Source organism: Poecilia mexicana, unplaced genomic scaffold (assembly GCF_051168715.1).
Source record: "Poecilia mexicana isolate PSO_F unplaced genomic scaffold, ASM5116871v1 scaffold_3, whole genome shotgun sequence".
NCBI lineage: Eukaryota > Metazoa > Chordata > Actinopteri > Cyprinodontiformes > Poeciliidae > Poecilia > Poecilia mexicana.
Window position 1 is genome coordinate 27,997,875 of NW_028263372.1, and position 19,200 is coordinate 28,017,074.

Below are 19,200 nucleotides of genomic sequence, written 5' to 3' on the forward strand. Positions count from 1 at the left end.
AAAAAAAGAGGCATCTTTCCAAATAAAATGAAACCAAAAATAATGACAGAAAATGTAATTTACTCACTCACAAGATTTCCTCGACTTTTTTCTACAGGATTCATTCCGAATAAATGCCAGTAGTTTTGTTAAAATAAAAACTACTGGTATTAATATTTGAGATGATTAAAATGGAAATTGATTTATTTTGTGTTTTATTGGTTAAAAAGCAGCTGCACGGTGACGCAGTTGGTAGAGTTGTTGCCTTGCAGCAAGAAGGTTCTGGGTTCGATTCCCGGCCCCGATCTTTCTACATGGAGTTTGCATGTTCTCCCTGTGCATGCGTGGGTTTTCTCCAGGTACTCCGGTTTCCTCCCACAGTCCAAAAACAACAAAGTAGATAAAACAACTTTTTTCATAATGAATCATTATTTATATTAGAACAGTCAGCAACACTGCGTGTGTGAGCAAGAGAGCAGTCGGCGTTACACAGCTCTGCAACTAATGGAAGGTTTCCACTATTATTTCAGTACAAAGTCAAAAGGTTACAGAGTTGGCATTTTAAGCTGTCTTTAATATCTTTATTTGTTGGTTAGCACTGTTAGGGTGAGGGTCTAATAATGCTTTCTGTGAGACAAAGAGAATCAGATTCTCCAAAAGGAAAAAGGAAAAGTGATTTTGCTATAATTATTTCATTTTCCATTCATCTGCTGACATCTCACTCCACGTTGTGTCGGCCTGAATGAACAGGCAACATGCTGCTGAAGGAAATTCAGTTTCCTTTTTACAGCTTTTTACAACCGTTTCGTGTTTCCTCTGACTTCATTTTTAAACACCTATTCTGACACTGAAAATAGCTGGCTGAGTCTTCTTCCTGCAGTTTCTACTCCTGCTCTAAAGAATGTCATTGTCCTGGTAGAGCTTATGTTTGGAGACTTCACTGATTTCTTTTGTTTCCAACTAGCTAATTGACAGTTGGAGTTGTTCGACTGCAACACTGTCAGTTTCTACTCAGAGTGATTTTTATTTATTTATTTTTTTTATTAATTTTATTTGGAAAAATTCCTACATATATCAAAGTTTTACTTTAACTGTTGGGAAGTTAAATTTAGGTCAATTTCACACTCAAAATGGGTTTAAAGTTTACTCTGAGGCCAGGCCAACGTCAATTTTTTTTATTTAATTTACTGTCAAACTCAGAGGTAATCAATGCATTTTTAAATTTAATTTCTTGTTGCATTTTCTACAGCGTTTTACACTAAACAGGTTCAAACACCATCCCTCTGCATATACATGTAAAAAAAACACTATTGGGTTAAATGGGTGAAATTAGTTTAAAAAATAAAATGCAAAACATTTGTTTTCTGAGGTGCTAGGAGATCTGACTTTGTTCAAATCTTTGAAATCATAAGCACAATTTGTGTGTTTGAGCCTAAGCTCTTGCTTGGCCTCGGAAAGGCTTTAGGGAACATGAGAAAATAGTTGGAAAAATGAAAAGAGAGATGACAAAGATGAACGATTAAGGTTGTGAGAAATGCTGTAAGATCTCCTTGTTGCTCTGATCAAGGTTGCAAAAATGACAAATTATGTTTCTTGAAAATGAGGAGGGTTTCTTTTTGTCTAGAATGAAAATGATGTGCGTTTGTTAACTTATGCTATGCACAGTTTGAAAAACAAAATAAAAATTCCTTAAGGACAAATAAACATAAATCTTCCTTTGCCAATTTTCCAATATTAAAAAAAAAAAAAAAAAAAAAAATCTTTCGTCCAGATTTAGCTTTTTGTTGCAGCTGTGATGGGATTTGTAGTGTGGGAAAAGTGGCTTCCCAGCAGGACATTAGAGGAAGTTCCCCAACTGTAACCCAGAGACCCAGAGCTCTGTCCACACCAATTACACCATGAATGGGCTCAGGGGGGATCCATGTATGCATTATATTACTCCCCTGGTCAGCCTCACACTGGTGCTCGTAACAGGCAGGCCTTCTGTACAAACACCACACCACAATGGGAACATTCGCTGGCTCTTTGATATGGCCTCATTTTCCTTTAGTTAACACCCCACAACTTCTGGAAAGTGGCAGCACCTGGTTGACAATAAAAGCACAAGGTATTGTGAGTATATTTTAGATGAAGTGTTGGTTTTTCATTTAAAAAAGGTTTTCTATTTCAGAGAGATTCATTTGATTGGTTAGAGACAGCTATTGGATGGATCCAGTATTCTTCCATAAAGATAATCCTGGTAAGCATGTTTTACTCAGAGTGAAGCAATAAAATGTAATGAAGAACGGACAGTTTTTCCTCTCTTCTTGCCTTGTGTCTCCAGCCCCTTCCTCTTCTACCCCCACCGAATGCTGCTTTCCTCTCTGTTTATTGTGCTACAGTTACAACCACTGAAACTTGATAACACCATGGGGGATAAGGGTGGAGGGCCGCACTGCGGCCTGCTTGGTCAGGTTCGGGGGGAGTGACTGGATTAAAGGGCCTCCTGTCCTACACAGAATGATTAATGATCTCTAAATAAGTGGGGTCCAGCGTTTTTGATAGGGAACCCTTGACAGACAGCAGACAAGGGAGAGGCCGTTGTGTGTCTTAATGTGTGAAAAGAGAGAAAACGGAGAATAAGGGATGAAGAGGGCAGACATGGAAACCACAGGAGGAGACAAGGGCAGACAGGGTGCCAGGGTGACTGAGCAGAGGTTAAAGGAGACATCAGCCAGTCTGAGCAGAAACGAGGCCTTGCGCTTTCATTTCCCTTTCAAGGCACTTTGTCAGGGAGCTGAAGCTGCCTGAGCTCACCAGTCAGACAGTAAGACAATCAGGCAAACATTAGAAAACCAGAAGCTGGAGCACAGGGGTCCGACTTTCAGGAAAGGGTGGCAACCTTAATGATACACCGACGCCAGCCACAGCTTTTTAATCATTGCTCCATGGAAAACTCCAAAAAAGAGGCAAAACTTCTCTTTTGAACACATCCTCCCCCAGCATTTGCGATCAAACATGTTGTGGCTTCCATCTTGATATATTTGGGCGCTGACATTATCTTTAACTCTGTGGCACTCCACCCAGTGGCTGGCAAATTACAGCCCTGTCTTTGTGGAGCTTACATCTTTAGGGTTACGCTCTTCCTTCAAAACAAAAGGAAATAGTAGTTTTCCTGATGGTTTTGTTTTTATGCTTGTGTTTGGGGGGAGGTTAAATGGAAATCTTAAGACCTTATTTTCTGTTTCTTTCCAGCCAAGGCTGCTCTTTATGTCCTTTCCTCTGCTTCCCAGCCCCCATCCCCATTCACCTCCTTGCTATTTCCTTTTTCATTTGGGAAGACATTTCAACATGCACAGATTGCCTCAGCGCTGTCTATCTTTAATTACAGCTGTAATGTACAAAGATTTGAGAACTTAAGCTGCGGAGCTGAAAGATTCCTAATCGCCGTGCACTGCAGAGAGGAGAACCCCAAATGGATACTTGGATGCAGCAACATCATAATGACACCTTATTAGTTAATTGTCCTCTTTTATTCATTGTGCTGCGTATTTGCAAGCAATCTTAGAAGATCTTCAAGAAATTGTGTTATTGGAGGCTTTCAGAAGCTTATTTCCCCAGAATCCCCCCTCTGATCAACAAACTGCCAAACTTCTGCTATCTCTGCATATCTGTATGTCTTGCTTCTCCATCTGTGTCCTGTGTGTGCTCTTAAAGCAATGTTTCCTGCCCTCCACACCCCGGTGATGGATGGTATGAAATGCATTACAGCCCCCAGAGGAGCCCTACACCAATACAATGGCCCTGAGCTCACTTCCAGTGCGGACTCTGCAACAACGTTCCATGAGCCGCACAGACACCAAGATGTGAGTGCAAAGGGGCCTAATGGAAAACGAGGGCCCAAGTGGATGTGAAGCACAGATGCTACAATCTCTGCCAGTGACATTTATGTTGATGTGTTGTATTTTTTATTTTTTTATTTTGTTGTTTAACAGTCTGTAAAGTGGATATCCGGTAATTCTTGAAGTAGTCTTTAGAAATTGTAGTATACAATCTCCTACAATGCATGCTCCCATGTTTGTTTGTTTTTTTTTTTAGGTTTTATTTGAAAAAAATAAGATCTTAATATATTGATAGACTTCTCTTATACTTGCTCCTGTCCATTAAATGCCCTAAAAGACAAATGCCTAACACAGTGTCATGGATTCCAGAAGCCAAAAGTAATTTGCATTGATGCGAGTTAAAATTTCCTGGACGGCTGTGTAACCCCCCACACGCTTTCCTTTGTTTAAATATATTTGTCTTTCTCCTCGACGTATAGCTGCAGATGTCTTTCTCGTATTGATCACTGCTCCAAATAAAGCTGATGGCTTTATTTGTCAATCTGGGTGGTTATTGACTGAAGCAGTTAGCTGTTTTATGAAGCTTGCTTTAAAGGACCGACATGTCTCTTTCCTGTGTTGCCTTTAAAACTTGTAAACTACCACCAGTGTTGGCAAACTGTGTTAAATTCCTATGCATGTATTTTTCTGTTTGACTTCACATTTACATTCATCTACGTGCAAGATTGTGTTATTCTCTCTGGCTTTAGGTGTTTTCTTTTTTTTTGTTTGTTTTGGGGTTTTTTTAGATTGGAAAAAAATCTGCAGCTACTGCCAGAGTTCCTCCCTTGATAATCCATTGTTATGTTGCTGTCACATAAGCATTCTCGACATTTTCTGCTCCATCATCAAAGACGGGTGTTTACAGGGTCAGGCTAAAGGGCTATTTTTCTCTCTAAATTTTCCATTGCATGTAAGTATGGAGCAGAGGTCGTCTTTTATGTTTCTGAGAAACCAGGTGTTTTGAAAATCTAAACTTATCCATATAAACACACCAAAACAGTGAGTGAAGCAGGCCGTCATTGCTCTTTGGTTTTGTTTAAAATTTTTTATTTATTTTTTTTTTTTGTCTCGTCTGCTGAAAACTAGGATTGCACAACATTAGGAAAACATGTTTCGTGCGATCATATTGGTGAATGTTGCAATAATGATGTGACTTGGGATGAATTGACAAACGACTAAAGTACTAACATTTGTCTACTTTGAGTTCATAGCAAACACTGACTCAAAAACAATAAATCTATACAGCTACTTGGGGGTATGGAAGGGATAAAAATGAAATTTTGGTTTCACATCAATGTTTCTTGAGACTGAAACATTTTAGGCTGCATTAAACAAATATATTATATATATAGAGAGCCTGACTGCTAGGTATTTGAATAATTAGGCAACTAATGTTGCATACCAGGAAGTTGTTTGTGATATCCTTATTGCATACAGTGATATTGCGAAAAAGAGCAACTTGCATTGTATTATGCAACCCTACTGAAAAGAGAAGAGAAAACTGTACCTAAGGTACCCATTTATGTCTCTCTGTTTGAGTTGAGCAGAAAGGAATCACAAGATTATGCCTGGTTATATGTAGGAAAGATAATCTAAATAAAACCATAGAGTAAGATCTTTTTCCCTCACCCTCTGGAATTAAATCACATTACAGTTTTCTAGTTTTAGTTAATGTGTGATATAAAAATGTTCTTTCTATTTGTTAACATATGTTTTTTTTTCTTGATTTCGTTTGAGAAATTGTCACTTTTTTTAATTTCAGGATTTTACACACGTGCATACATTACATTTTGTGTGTAAACAGTTGGGAAAGCTCACATTATGAACTCAAATTTGAAATTCACCCTTGAATTTATGCCAAGATAAAACCTCAAAACACTCTGCTCTGCTTCTTTGTGCAACATAATGGAAAGAAATCAGAGAGTTATGGATTGCAGCACAATATTTATTGAACCACACTGACCATCGCAATATCAGTGTCCATACTTTTTTTCAAATACAAAGGACTGTTTGGATGCAATATTTGGTTTTATATATTTAAAGTGCTATGCAGGAAATAATGTGTTTGACCAGTTGAATGGTCTCTGATTGCTCTTGCACATCATAGAAAGAAAAGAGGCAAGAAAATGTGTTTTAAGCTCCATTAATATCTGCACTCAGAAGATTATTACTTCAAAAGCAAGACAAAAAGCCAGATCACAGTTTTCAAAAAGCCACAGAGACGACCTTGATTTCTGATGACATGTCCTGTGAAACTAAAATTGAAGTGTTTGACCTTAGTGACCTCTGTTAGATTTGTTTGCAGTCTCTGTGGGTATTACTGTGGTACGGGCCGGTACGCTTCACAACATAGGCAAGATTGTATTGAAGCAATATCACTACTAAACACAAGCCCCAAGTTAAAGGTTTCAAATAAATATGTCTTGAAAATAGATTGTTTCTGTTAGTTAACTACACATAAAAATCCCCAGAGGCAGGAGAATATTTTATGGAGGTTGGCATTACGCATTATTTGTAGGTTCCCTTAACAGCACCTGCAATTTGTTGGAAAATTTCTTTTCAGTGCTTCTCTGGACTTTCTCCTGAGATAATTGGTCTAATGAAAATACTCTACAACTTGTTTGTGTAGCTGTTTGTGTCTGATTACACTTTGGCCATCCTTCAATATGTCCATCCAGCCATGCATTCACCCATCCATCTCTCATTTGGCTCCATACCCTCTGCTGCTGATTGGGGTCCTGTCAGTTGATCTGCTGGGTCTCAGGGGACTGACGGGACTTGGGTTACAGTTGGAGAGGCCATCTCACTTTTCGTGCCATCCAACCTTTTCAATCCCCCTCCTCCCCCCCCTATTTCGCCAGGTGACCCATCGTTATGACCCATGGAGAAGGAGTCATATTTCTCCCTTTCTTTCTCCTTTTTGTGCAACTACTGACATCTAGCACTATTTTTAAAGTACTTGGAAAACCTGTCGAGGTTTCACTGCTCGCAGCATAAAAAAAATGGAAAACAAATCTATCGTCTTTATGGGTAAGAACGATTTACTGCCAAATTGCAGCGGAAAAGCTTCTAATCATGCAATTCAGTTGCTAATGGTGTCATTGTGTGCAGCCTGACAGCCTTCCCAATGATTTGACTAGACACAGTGAGATTTGCAGCAGCTGACCTTTGTTTGGAGCCTCGCCAGTTTTTCTCTCCTTTACACCGCACAAGACAGCTCTTTTATTTACTGGCTGCTGGCTCGCTGTAATAACTCCCAGAAAGAAACTCCCTGACTCATCACTCAGTTGAACAATTCACTTGTAGATTCTTTGCCAACAGCAATTTTTAGGATTAATGTCAGCTCATTGTTAAAACTCCATTAGAGCTTTCTCATTACAAGGTTTAAGCTGTGGCACAAGAAGGCTTTGTTTGGTTCTCCTTTTGTAGACAGTAACTTAGTCAAGAAATCTGTCTACTACTTATTCAATTTATTGATTATTCAAATAATCTAAATTAGTGCTGCACAAAGTCAATATTAAGATTGTAATAACTATGTAGATTACAAATTAACTAGCATTTTCTGTGAAGTTTTACTTATTTAAGTGTCAATGTTTTTTTACACAAAGACTAAAGTTTATAAGTGGACTTGCAATTGTGCTCTAGGTCATTCCTCTCTTGTATAAGTGAAAGAGGAATGACAAGTTTCTCCTTCAGGATTTTTTTTTTTGTGGTTTCTACTAATACAGAAAGTTGTCCAGGCCTTGAAGAAAAGCAGAAAAGCCATCATAGACCACAGACACCATCATGATTCCCTGATTGATGTGATATTCCAAATTTGATTTTTGTCAATCCACAAAATGCGTTCCCAAAGTGGATAAAGTCACACATACTTTTCAAAGCTCTGCATCGTGACATGGAAACACTGCAGGCTGCTTGAAATCATCGATACTTTAACAACTGTCACACTGAAACACTTCCTTGTTTAATGAAGTCATCTGAAAATCTGCGACACAATTCACAGCATAAATCACAGGTATCTCATTTGTCCACCGAAATTGAATATTTTCCGCATGACTAATGAGCATGAGCATGTTTATTAACTGCAAATATGGATTTTAAGATCAATTCTTCTTTTTCCTCCGCTGTGCAGAGATGAACTCTGTCGCACTGAGGCATTATAAATCACTTGCAAAACATTTTCTGTGGCTAATGAGTTAAAAGTCTGTCACAAACTTGTTAAGTCTATGTATGGTCCTTTATTTTCTTCACTTTTAAGTCATTTTTGCACAGCTGAATTAGTTTGATCTAATAAACCCACACATACAAAAAGTTGCACATTGATTCTGTCTCCATTAAGGAGCTCTGCAATGGAAAATGGAGCAGAGTAAAACTGTTAAGTGGAACCACGTCCTGTAAAGCGAGCTTTTTTGTTGTTAAATTAATACATATGCTGTTCAGTTTCACAACAGTGGACTAAGCTGGTAACTTTATTTCTAAGAATTATGTCAATTATTTTGTTTTTTTCTTTTTTTATGCATGCAGTTCAGTTACTATTGTCCATGTATACAGTCAGAAGACTCCAGTGTTGACCTTTGTTTGGAGAGACGTCAGATTTTCTTAGGTTTTTTTTTTTCACACCCTGACAGACAGCTCTTTTATTTACCGCCTGCTCAGTGTAATAACTGGCCCTCTCTTTAGTAAATACAGCTTCCTCCATTATTGACTGTTTACCGTTTTCCTCCTTAGTATTGGCCTTGTTGACACAACTTGAAGAGAAGAATCTGTTGGATTTTATTCCTAAAAGAAAGCCAGACTGGTGCTGAAATGAATGAATTTATTGATTGATAAAATAGAGAGATATTGCAAAGTGCTTGGGTATAAAAAATATTTGTCTTTGTGAAGTAATCTGACATCTTGTTCCAATACTTCACTAATGAAGGAAACTACGCTGCTTTATAATGCCTTTATAATTCAAATGTATGTATGCACATAGCTTTAACATTTCTGGAGTTGTAAAACCTGCTTGACTTGCCTAAATGCACATAAAAGTCATTAGGTAAAGGAGTTGCTCTTTTTTTTTTTTTTTTTTTTTTTTTTTTTTAGGGTTTATCTCTGTGTGGATCATATTCAACCATCAACACATTTCATGCTTTTTTTCCCCCCTCTCGTCAGTAGTTCCTCTTTCCATTTACCCACCTTTCTGCCTGTGTTAGTAAAGATTTTTTGAACATATTGACATGACAGGAGCCCTCTATCTCATACAGCCAGATCTGTAGAGATTATTGACTGGCTTATATTGAAGAATTTAAGAGAAGGCAGTCCCTCACCTTCTCTGGATGTTGGTGTGTGTGTGTGGGGTGTGTGTGTGTGTGTGTGTGTGTGTGTGTGTGTGTGTGTGTGTGTTAACCAGCTGTAGCTTTAAATCATGCTCAGAATAGCAATGTATCTATATAGTGTTACATTACATTTAACTTCCCTTATGTGGAGGGGTGGATATCTTAACACATGATATGAATTGGGTTGTCATTCAAGTGGTGGCTCTGCCTGCACTAAAGATAGCAAATTCCATGCACTCAAAGCTTTTTTACCTTTTATGTCCTCGACCGTGCATTAAAAATAAAACAAACATCCCCCGGCATACGGCAGGGTCCTGACAATATGGTGGCCCGACATAAGAACGTATAAACTTAACAGCCGGGGTCTGCATGCATAAAGTAAACTCCCAGCATGTGGAAACCAGACGCTCCTCTCTTCTGCTAGTGTCTCTGTGTTTGATGTTAAAGAATTTGGACGGTTGTCAGTGGATATTCGCTAGAAATCAACCAATAATTTAGTGAATATTTTTGCCTTTTATTATGAGGAATGAAAGCTTATTAATCTTTAACATTTTCTCTTATTGACAGCAGAACAATGGGATGGATATGACGTTTTAAAAGAATCATCTTTGCAGAGGATTTTTGAAAGACAATTTCCCTATGTAATTCTTGTTCAGACTTGTAGGGCACAATATTTATTTCCATGTCTAAAAATAGTAAAATAAAAGGTAGGAAGCATGAAATAGAAAAAGCTAGTATTAAGAGCAATGATGTCAAGATAAGCGTAGCAGTAATTTTACTTTCTTTGGTCAAAAATTAAAGATTTATACAAGTTATGTGATGATGAGAAAGTCAGGAGAATTGCTGATGACAGTAATGAGGAGACTTAAGAAATCAGCTCTTTTAGGTAATGGTAACAAATATTTCTGTACAATTAATTGTCCCAGAAGTTATTGCTATGAACTACAATATTGTCAGTTTGAGAATATTTTCAAGTAATATATACTTGATGGCATAGTAATGCAAGTACACATTCTCAGCGATCAATAAACTTTAAAATCTAATCAGCATTTGACACTGGAACTGAAAAATATTTTAAATATCCAAAATACATAAAAGAGCAACAAAAATAGAAAAAAAAAAGAATTATGGTGTTTTTGTCAACACAAATTGCTCTTCAACAAAAATGGCTAGTTCAGACCGAATCACCAGACTGAAGAATTTTGTCATCCAGTTTTTAGTAGAAGGAGAGAGAGAAAAAAGAGAAATACGATAAATCATGCTTGTTTTAATTCATCATGCAATTAACTAATTTATTACTTACTGCGGCAGGCATAGTTAATCTAATAACCATGAATGTGATTTCTCCATACAACCATGTCACCGCAATAGTTTGTTCTCTTTTTGGGAGCAGTGCTGTGATTGTGAAAGTCTCATTTTCTTCCACATAATCAGTGTGTGAACTTAGCTGCAGTGCTGTTACGTAGTTGTTAAAAACTTTTCCAAGATCACCTTTTATAACATTCAAACTCTGTAAGCCAGTTTACAGGCATTCACATAACAACAGACCATTTGTTTTTGAAGAAAAATCCCTTCCAGCTAATGCTACACATGTAGTGGTTGGGAGCTAAAATACGCAGATAGCATCTGCAGTCAGACATTCTCTCGGCGCTCTAGTTGTTTCAGAATTCTGGGGGGAAAAAGTGTTTCCAACAAACAGACTGTTTGGTGAGTGAAGAGAAACGTGTCTGCTTTGCTCTGACAAGAAACATTTCTGTCCCACGTAACATACTCGTAATGGCAATAACGTAGATTATTACGTCCTCTACATTAGCATTCATGTGTGGTAGTACCATATATGGATATATTTTCCATGGAAACCAATGTGATCTAGTCATGTTTCATACTTTTAATTTATTTATTTTTTATTTACTGGGTCCAAATATTATGATTATAAATGCATTTTACAAGTGTATTGCGAATGTCCTGACTGTAATACGGTTTGAAATAACAGCAGCTGCGTCAGTGGTTGGTTCTGCTGTCATACAAAGCACTTTGTATTGCCTTGTTGCTGAAAATGTGCTATATAAATAAAATGACCTTTACCTGTAGAATCAATCCCAGAGACTGACACAGTTTGTATGGGAAAAAAAAAAATGTTGCAAACTTGAAACCTTTTCTCATCAGTTGGATTTGTAAAAGAATGTGAATGTCGACATAATTACAGTTGGGTTTGATCTACTTGTTGATGTCGTGATTGGGGTAGCGAGGAAGACGAGGAGGAAGGTGTGGATGGGTGGTGGGATGTCGGTGCTCTTAAAGACTCAGACGCTGCCATGAGGCCAGGGGCTGTTTGTGTTGGCTGACACCTTCCTTACAGCCATAATCCAGTCTTTCTCCAGCTGGCTAACTACTACACCTCCCCCTTCCTTTTCCTTCATCTGTCCTTCTTTTCCTTATAAAGGCAGCAGAGGGACACATTTTACCCCATTTTTTTCCTTTCTGTCTTACCTATTTCTATATGGGGTTTTTTTTGTAAGATTTTTGTCTTGATTATGACATAAAAAAACATTGACTATCTCAATGAGCAAGCAGTAAGGCATGATTTGTTTTGTTTTCTTCATTTTTTTGTTGCTCTTCACAGTAGATGGCAGTGAAACCTAACACCGGCCAGCACTCTCATTCAGTAAAAAATTCATTTCCTGTGTGTTGGCCGCTGTAAGGCTGTCGCCCCGTCTCATAATTATTTAAAGAATGCCCATCAAGAGAAGTCAGCAATATTTAATTTACCACCACTGGCGTCAGGGGCGCCCAATTGATTTATTATAGAGTCCATTTTAATGTGAACAGCTGTTTCCAGCTAAAAATAGGGCAAGGGTCAGATGAAATGACCTTGTTTTTGATGGGCTCACTGTATAACATTTGTTTTAGTCAAACAAGCAGCTCTTTTGTTTAGTTTTCTTGTGTACTGATAATTCGCTTCATTCTCCGATTGACAGAATGCGTTTACACCTGGTTACATGTTTTACTGTGAGTTTTTCAGAGACAAAAATTCATTATATAATGCAGTTTGCAGGCATACATCATAGGATGAAGGTATTGATCATTCTCACACCCACACACTTCCAAATATGAATCCTTCAAAGGGGCTGCTGCCTGCTTTCTTCCTGAAGGCCAGCCTTTTGAAGATCAGCCGTGTGGCTCTGGTGCTCGCTGTGGACATTTGAGGAAGGACTTAGGGAGTGGTTCAGGGGCCCTCAGCCTCGGCACTTCCCACCAGAGCGACCTCTAACCCCTGGTGCCATTAATCACTAGGCTCCTGATGGTCCTGTCCCTGGGGGAAAATCAGTCCGGGGCAAAGGATGATGGGAGGTGAGGCCTGCAGCCAATTACAGATTGGCTCAGAGCAAGCGGCTGGTCAAATCAGTGCTTCACAGAGAGATGAAGCATCCAGCAGTTTGCCTTCCAGAAGCCTCAATCATCATATTGTATCTCCGGCTTCCTCAACAGCATTTGGCAATACGCTTTATGTGTGAATAAAAACAGCCATTTAGAGCAGCTATGGGGCAGAGGTGGTGTGTTTTACTGATCAAAAGACATGTTTTGGGCTGCTCTAATTAGAGCTGGATGTCTCCAGGGTTTGAAACGGCAGATGTTGGACAGCAAAGCCAGGCGGTGCACTGGCTCTTTCAAACACGGGAAGTCTCTCCCTAATTGACCAAGTGCTGTGAATGTGATTTTTGTTCAATTATGATATTAATATAACTGCTTTCCTCAGGGCTTTCATGTGAGGCAATCAGAATTTGAAATGTGAAACTTAAACCATTTTAGATATAAAGATGCAGTAGCTGACCGTATTCGCACTGCAAGCTTTGTTCTGTTTTGCATAAAATATGAAACATTTTGAGTTTCCCTATGGCTACAGCCGCTACACAGAATCAGATTTTGATTTGACAGCAGATGGTGACAAAGGCACAGACGTGAATTAAAAGCTAACTAACTGCTGGCCTGTCACTCTGGGGCCAGCGCTCCTGTGTCTCATTTGTTGTTCTGTCATTGTTCACGAGCGGGCCAGTATGAAAACATGGCTTCCTGCTGACCTGCAGTTTAATTCACACATCAATAACCCCTGGCTGATCTCTGACCCCTGTAGTTGTACTAATTGTTTAATGCAGGATTGATGTCCAACGCTGCATTAGATGACTGACAAAGCACTTGCAGCTTGAAGCTGGGTTTGTTCTGGAAATTTTGCGTGTTCCCAGAAGCAAAAAGTGTTGGGGGTTTTTTCTGTGTGCCGTCTGTCTAGCTTCCTTGGCCACTGATTAAGCAAATCGGAAGCAAGATGGCATTACCAGATTAAAAAATTTATTGTGACGTTGATTCCACATTAACACAGTTTCTAAATATCATTTGCTTTCAAACTATTATTTTGCTTCTGAATTTTACCAAATTTAATTCAATAACTAATAACACTATATTGACATATCCATATAAGAGCTTAAAATAGTTTTAAATTAATTTCCTAATTAAAAAAACAACTTGTTACTTAATAATAAAATATTTTCTAAATATAAGCAACATCCCATTTGATTACTATGTTTCTCTAACGATATTGTTCTTAAGTGGTATGTATTTGGATAAAGAAATTATGACAAACTTAATTATATTTTATTGAAATGTAATGCAACAGACTAACGAGAAGTAGCAGAAAAAAAGAGGCATGGTTTCAAAGGTTTTTAGAAATAAAAATCTGAAAAGTGTGGTGTGCACTTGAGCAACCTCTCCACGACCAAAGAACACAGCAGACAAGTCATGGAGAAAAATAGTGGAGAAGATTATGATGTGGTTAGGGTCAATCCACCATCTGAAAATGGGGAAAAAGTAAACTTACCAAGACATGCATGCCCAATTAAACTGACAGGCCAGGCAAGAAGAGAGTTAATCAGAGAAACTAATAAAAGGTTCATGGTTTCTAAGAACATGGTTTGATCAGATGAGAACAAATTTGAACCTTCTGGACTACATGCAAAACATTTCCATCAAACATTAATGCTGCCTACCACCCTAAACAAAACATCCCAAAAGTAAAACATGCATTGTGATACTGCAAGGACACTTATTAGAGGCAGCAAACAAATGAGATAGGAGTGGACATTCACCTTTTTGCATGGACGTAGTGGCCTACTCATAGTCCCTTAATAAATTTGGCAATAGCTGAAGTCTAATCTTCATAGATGGTCTCTTTTAAATGTGACTGACCTGTGGAGATCAGAATTGTGGAGAAAAAAAATATCTGCCTCTACATATGCTAAGCTAGTTGTCCCATTTCCTCAAAAAAATCTTTTAACTGGATTTGCTGTAGGAAGTGTTTCTGCAGATTTTTTTTTACTTTGACTGGGGGCTGATTATAAGGCCAGGTTCATTTTGTGGGAAATTTGAAAACTACGCATCCGTTTTCCTCCACTTCCTAGCTAAGCACTGCATTGCATTGGTAAATCATACAAGATCCAAATAAAATACATTGAAGTTTGTGTTTGTAATACAGAACATTGCAAAAAAGTCCAATCACTCTGCATACTTATTTACTTTTTTTTTTTATTTGCACCTTCATTTTCCTGTTTGTATTTCAATGATTAAGCTCGTTTAACTCTTTTCAAATGCACCCAACACACCTCCTAACTAGAAATCAGCTTGTCTCCCAAACACTGGCATTGACTAAGGCATGTTCAGAGGGTCAGAGTCGCTTTTCTGATCTCCACTCCACAGGACCATGTGCTCACCTTGGCCTCTTGCACATGGCTTAAAGACATGTTACTAACTTAAGAAAATGAATCGGGGCTAATCTGTATGGTCCGATCACGCTGCTATTTTATAAAGTCATTAATGAGCCCAGGTTAAGAGCAGTCCGAGGAGGGGCTAAAGGATTGGTTGGCATTACCTATGAGGGCAAATCTGCACATCTCTATGCACTGGGTCCGGCACTTACACAGAGGGGTGTGGATTTACTCGGCGCAATCCTCTAAATGAGCTTCATTATACCAGCCTATCCTGGAGCCCACATCCCTTCCTCCCCACTGGTTCTTAAGGATTATTAGGTTGTCACAATCCCCAGTCCCCTCCTCCCATTTAATGCTTACACTATTGCCCATTGCACTTTGATTTGATACCGTCACATATGGGAAGCGGCCGGTGCTCCTCCCTCCTCCGCCTCCACCTCGTTTTCCCACTGCACACGTTCTCTACGAGCTTCACTGCAAATAAGCTGCTCACAAGATTAATGCATCTGTATCAAAAGTCTCGAGCAGCTTTGCTTTGTGTTGTTTGTGAATCCCCTTTTCCAGGTCAAGCCAGATTGCCTTAACGGAGCTAATTTGTTTTCAAGCCAATTTTAATGGATGTGCGGGGCAGCCAGCTCACCACTCTCGTCTTGTTATCATCCTAGTAGCACTTAGATCAGGATTTAGAGGTCAAAAATAATCCTAGGTGTTTTAGCATTGATTGTTTGATGAGCTAATGGCAGGATTCTTCTTGTTCTGGCATTCTGTCTGCAGAAAAAGCCTAGATGGCTCCTAAACCGGTCACCGTTCCTCAAGACATTCTAAATCACATAAATAATTGATACTGTATTGATGTACCTCGTTTATATATTTTCTGTAGGAACCCCGGTCAATCGTATTCCTATCATGGCCAAGCAGGTCCTGGATCTGTACATGCTCTACAAGCTGGTAACGGAGAAAGGCGGCCTTGTGGAGGTTATCAACAAGAAGATCTGGAGAGAAATCACCAAGGGACTCAACCTGCCCACATCCATCACCAGCGCTGCTTTCACTCTGCGCACACAGTAAGTCTTTGTCTGTTTGGAAAGGAAACAAATTACTTTCATCTGCTGGAACTAAGTTAAGAACGTCAAGCGAGTAACCTTCAAACTGGAAGCAAACACCTTTCCCATGTATGCGTGCAGTATTAAGGTGCGCTCACGTGTGACGCATGTCTTTTAGATGAGATCTTCTCCCGTTTTAATCAGTGCAGCTGTCTTTACAGACAACAAAGGGAACCATGCTTTGGCTGGGTTAATTGATGGTCGTGTGCAAAGCTGAGGAACAGCTCTGTTTACACCCTGCTGAAGTAAATGTGCGTTTGTACACACATATGAGAAAATAATCTCCTCTCTTTGTGTTTATTTGGATCTCCATGACATTACATCACACCCAAACCTCATTGATCTGTGTGATCTATCGATGTTATTTGGGTCAGAGTACAACGTGACTAAGGTGGGGTTGGACTGACGGCTTACACATTTAGCCAAGACTAAACCTATTTTTTTTATGGAAACCCATCAGTAGAAGTAACACCTCTTTATCTTCTTACACTTTAAGAAACATGATGTATGTTTTTATGTTGACAGGTTCTTATACAGTATTGCTCGCCTACTTTACATGATAGAAACTGCTGCTCTTGCCGGTTTATGCCCTCCTTCCTTTATGGGATGGGAAACATAATAAAGCATAAATCTAGAGCTGCAGTGATGTGATCCAAGTATGTTTCCAGTTCAGCCTGTCAAACGACATTATTGTTCCAGGTGTTGCTATAAATTCAGACGTTCTGGAACATAAAATCACGCTTCATCAGAAACAGAGTTAAGTGCATAAGGGAATGGAATTAGGGAAGGAAAAAAAGCTAATGTAAGTTTTCAAAATTTGATAACCAAGTGTGTACACTATGCTGGATATATTTTGGACATCTTGTTTAATTTAGATGATCAAATAAGAAGAGTAGAAAAACACGCTGATGATACCCTTTAAACTTTCCTGTGTTTTGTCACTTTATGGCCACAAACTTTAGTTTGATCTCTAACAAACGTCAAACTTTTGATCTTCATGCAAAATCCTCTGTGTCCAAATTAATTATCTCACATTATCCTGAATGTCCCTAGTCCCATCTTGCTATGTAGTTGCTTTTATTCAGCCAGAACAAGGAAATTGTTTCAATTTGATGAGAAGATGGGCACAGTAAGATGGTTTAGATCAAAGTATTTTCACTTTTTGGAATGGGATAGTCAAAGTCCTGAGCTAAATCCACTTAGTAATCTGCTGCAAGACTTCAAAATTTATGGTTTGTTGCTTTAAATGTAAATGGGAAAGGGCAAACATTTCAATTTCTAGATGTCCAAAGCTGGTAGAGAAACACTGCATAAGAATTGCAGCTGATATGTTTGAAAAAGATTACTCTATAAAGCTGAATGAGTGGGAGTCTTTATTACTTAATGTTGGTCTTACACACTGTGTAACTTTTGAAGTGTATGTTTCTTGTGCTACAAAAACGTGCAAAAAAGTTAAAAACATCTAAATATTTCCTGCAGACTGTATTTCTTAAGAAGAAAAATGGCTTCGCCTAATGAGACGTGCTGTTTCAGCTGCAAAGCAACATTATTTGGGAAAGTTAATTTAAAGAAAAATGCATTATTCTCATACTGGGTAAACAAAGTTCTATATGCTCACAAAACACATTCTTTAAATAAAAACCATACTTGCACTCCAAACACATTACACACGAGTGCATTTTTCACATGCTTGATTTTGATGGAAGGCTTTCTCTCAGTCGAACAATAACTTTGCATTTTCTTGCGAAGGTACATGAAATACCTGTACCCGTACGAGTGCGAGAGGAAAGGTCTCAGCTCCCCAGGCGAGCTGCAAGCCGCCATCGACAGTAACCGACGCGAGGGCCGTCGTCCCAGCTACAGCAGCAGCCTCTTCCGCTTCTCGCCTTCTCCAAGCACGGCCCCCCACATCCTCTCGCCTCCCAAGATGCATCTGGCAGGCCTTGGCGCCGGGACCTCAGTCGCCCTCAATGGCCTGCAGGCTTCTCCAGGACCCTCTCTGAAGAAAGGTTCGTGCTTTCAACTTGCACAGAATAATGTTATTTAAGTTCTAGAGCATGACAAATTTGGTTCAACTTCTGCAATATGAATCTGGAAAACTTAAGAAAAAGGTTTGAAGGTAAAGTGCTTAAGATTTTTCCACTTTAAAATACACATGCTTCCAAACAGTTTTTAATGGTGCTGGAAGGGGGAAGACGCAAATCAATTATGACTTTATAGGTTGGGTAAATTACTACTTGGGAGAGTTTAGCTGCTTTGATGTGGAAAAAATGGCTCAAGTCTGTCTTGTACCAAGATGCTGATTGATAGAGAAATACTGCCCTCTATCGCTGTGTTTGATAACTGCATCTTGCCCATATAGTCCTTCACATTGCAAAGAACCTTGATTCTTTTCTTACTCCGGTGCATTTTTGTTAGAATTTCAGCCTTTTGAATCTTTTCACAGTTTCATTGCCAAATTTGGACATCACACCTCTGCTACCATTATGATATAGATTTTCTGTTTGGCATCATTCTCCTGTTGAGCAGCCAGATTACTGTCTAATCTCTTGATCTCTTTCTTTATACTGAGAGTCCTCGGCTGTAAAACAAGCTCAGATCATGACCTCAGAATCACTGTGCTGTGGTGCTTATGTACTCTTTGATTTTTGACAAGCGTGGTGCTTTTTGTTGTTCAACCCTTCATAAAAAGCCACTCATTATTATTATTATTATTATTATTATTATTCTCCAGTTGTACAGTTTTTTTTTTTTTTACTTTAGTTTTTACATATCAACTAACTCCAATAGAGTCTTGGATGAACTTCTTTTGTTGTTGTTTTTGACACTTCTCTGAGCATTTCGGAGTCTGACCCCGACGTAAATTTGGGAGAAAATCTGTGAACATTGCCACATTTCAGCTGTTCTCTATACTGCATCACCCCGTAAACATGTGGGTGCATTTTTACTGTTTGAATGCGACTGTCAGAGCAAGTTCATGTCATCCATCCAGGTGTTTAAGAGTCCATTGCGAACCTTTTCTGCCCAAGGCTACTGGGAGCCCCCTCCTCTTTAATGATAAATAACATGTTTCCCACACAGGGGAGGCCACTTTATGAACTTTGAAGCTTGTGTTTCACATTAAGAGGACTCCTGCTGATAACTGTCATTACGCTGTTGTTTTATCTGATGTGGCTTAGCC

At 38.8% G+C, this 19,200-nt stretch overlaps 1 protein-coding gene across 2 annotated transcripts in view; it reads left to right on the forward strand.

Moving 5' to 3' along the window:
• The window catches only part of LOC106920155 (AT-rich interactive domain-containing protein 3B), a 63,896-nt gene that overhangs the window by 36,388 nt on the left and 8,308 nt on the right, over positions 1-19,200 (forward strand). For both annotated transcript variants that reach the window (XM_014991009.2, XM_014991010.2), the window contains exons 5-6: positions 15,797-15,980; positions 17,769-18,028. In XM_014991009.2, the coding sequence (XP_014846495.1) occupies positions 15,797-15,980; positions 17,769-18,028 (444 nt within the window). The remainder of the gene's footprint in view (positions 1-15,796; positions 15,981-17,768; positions 18,029-19,200) is intronic.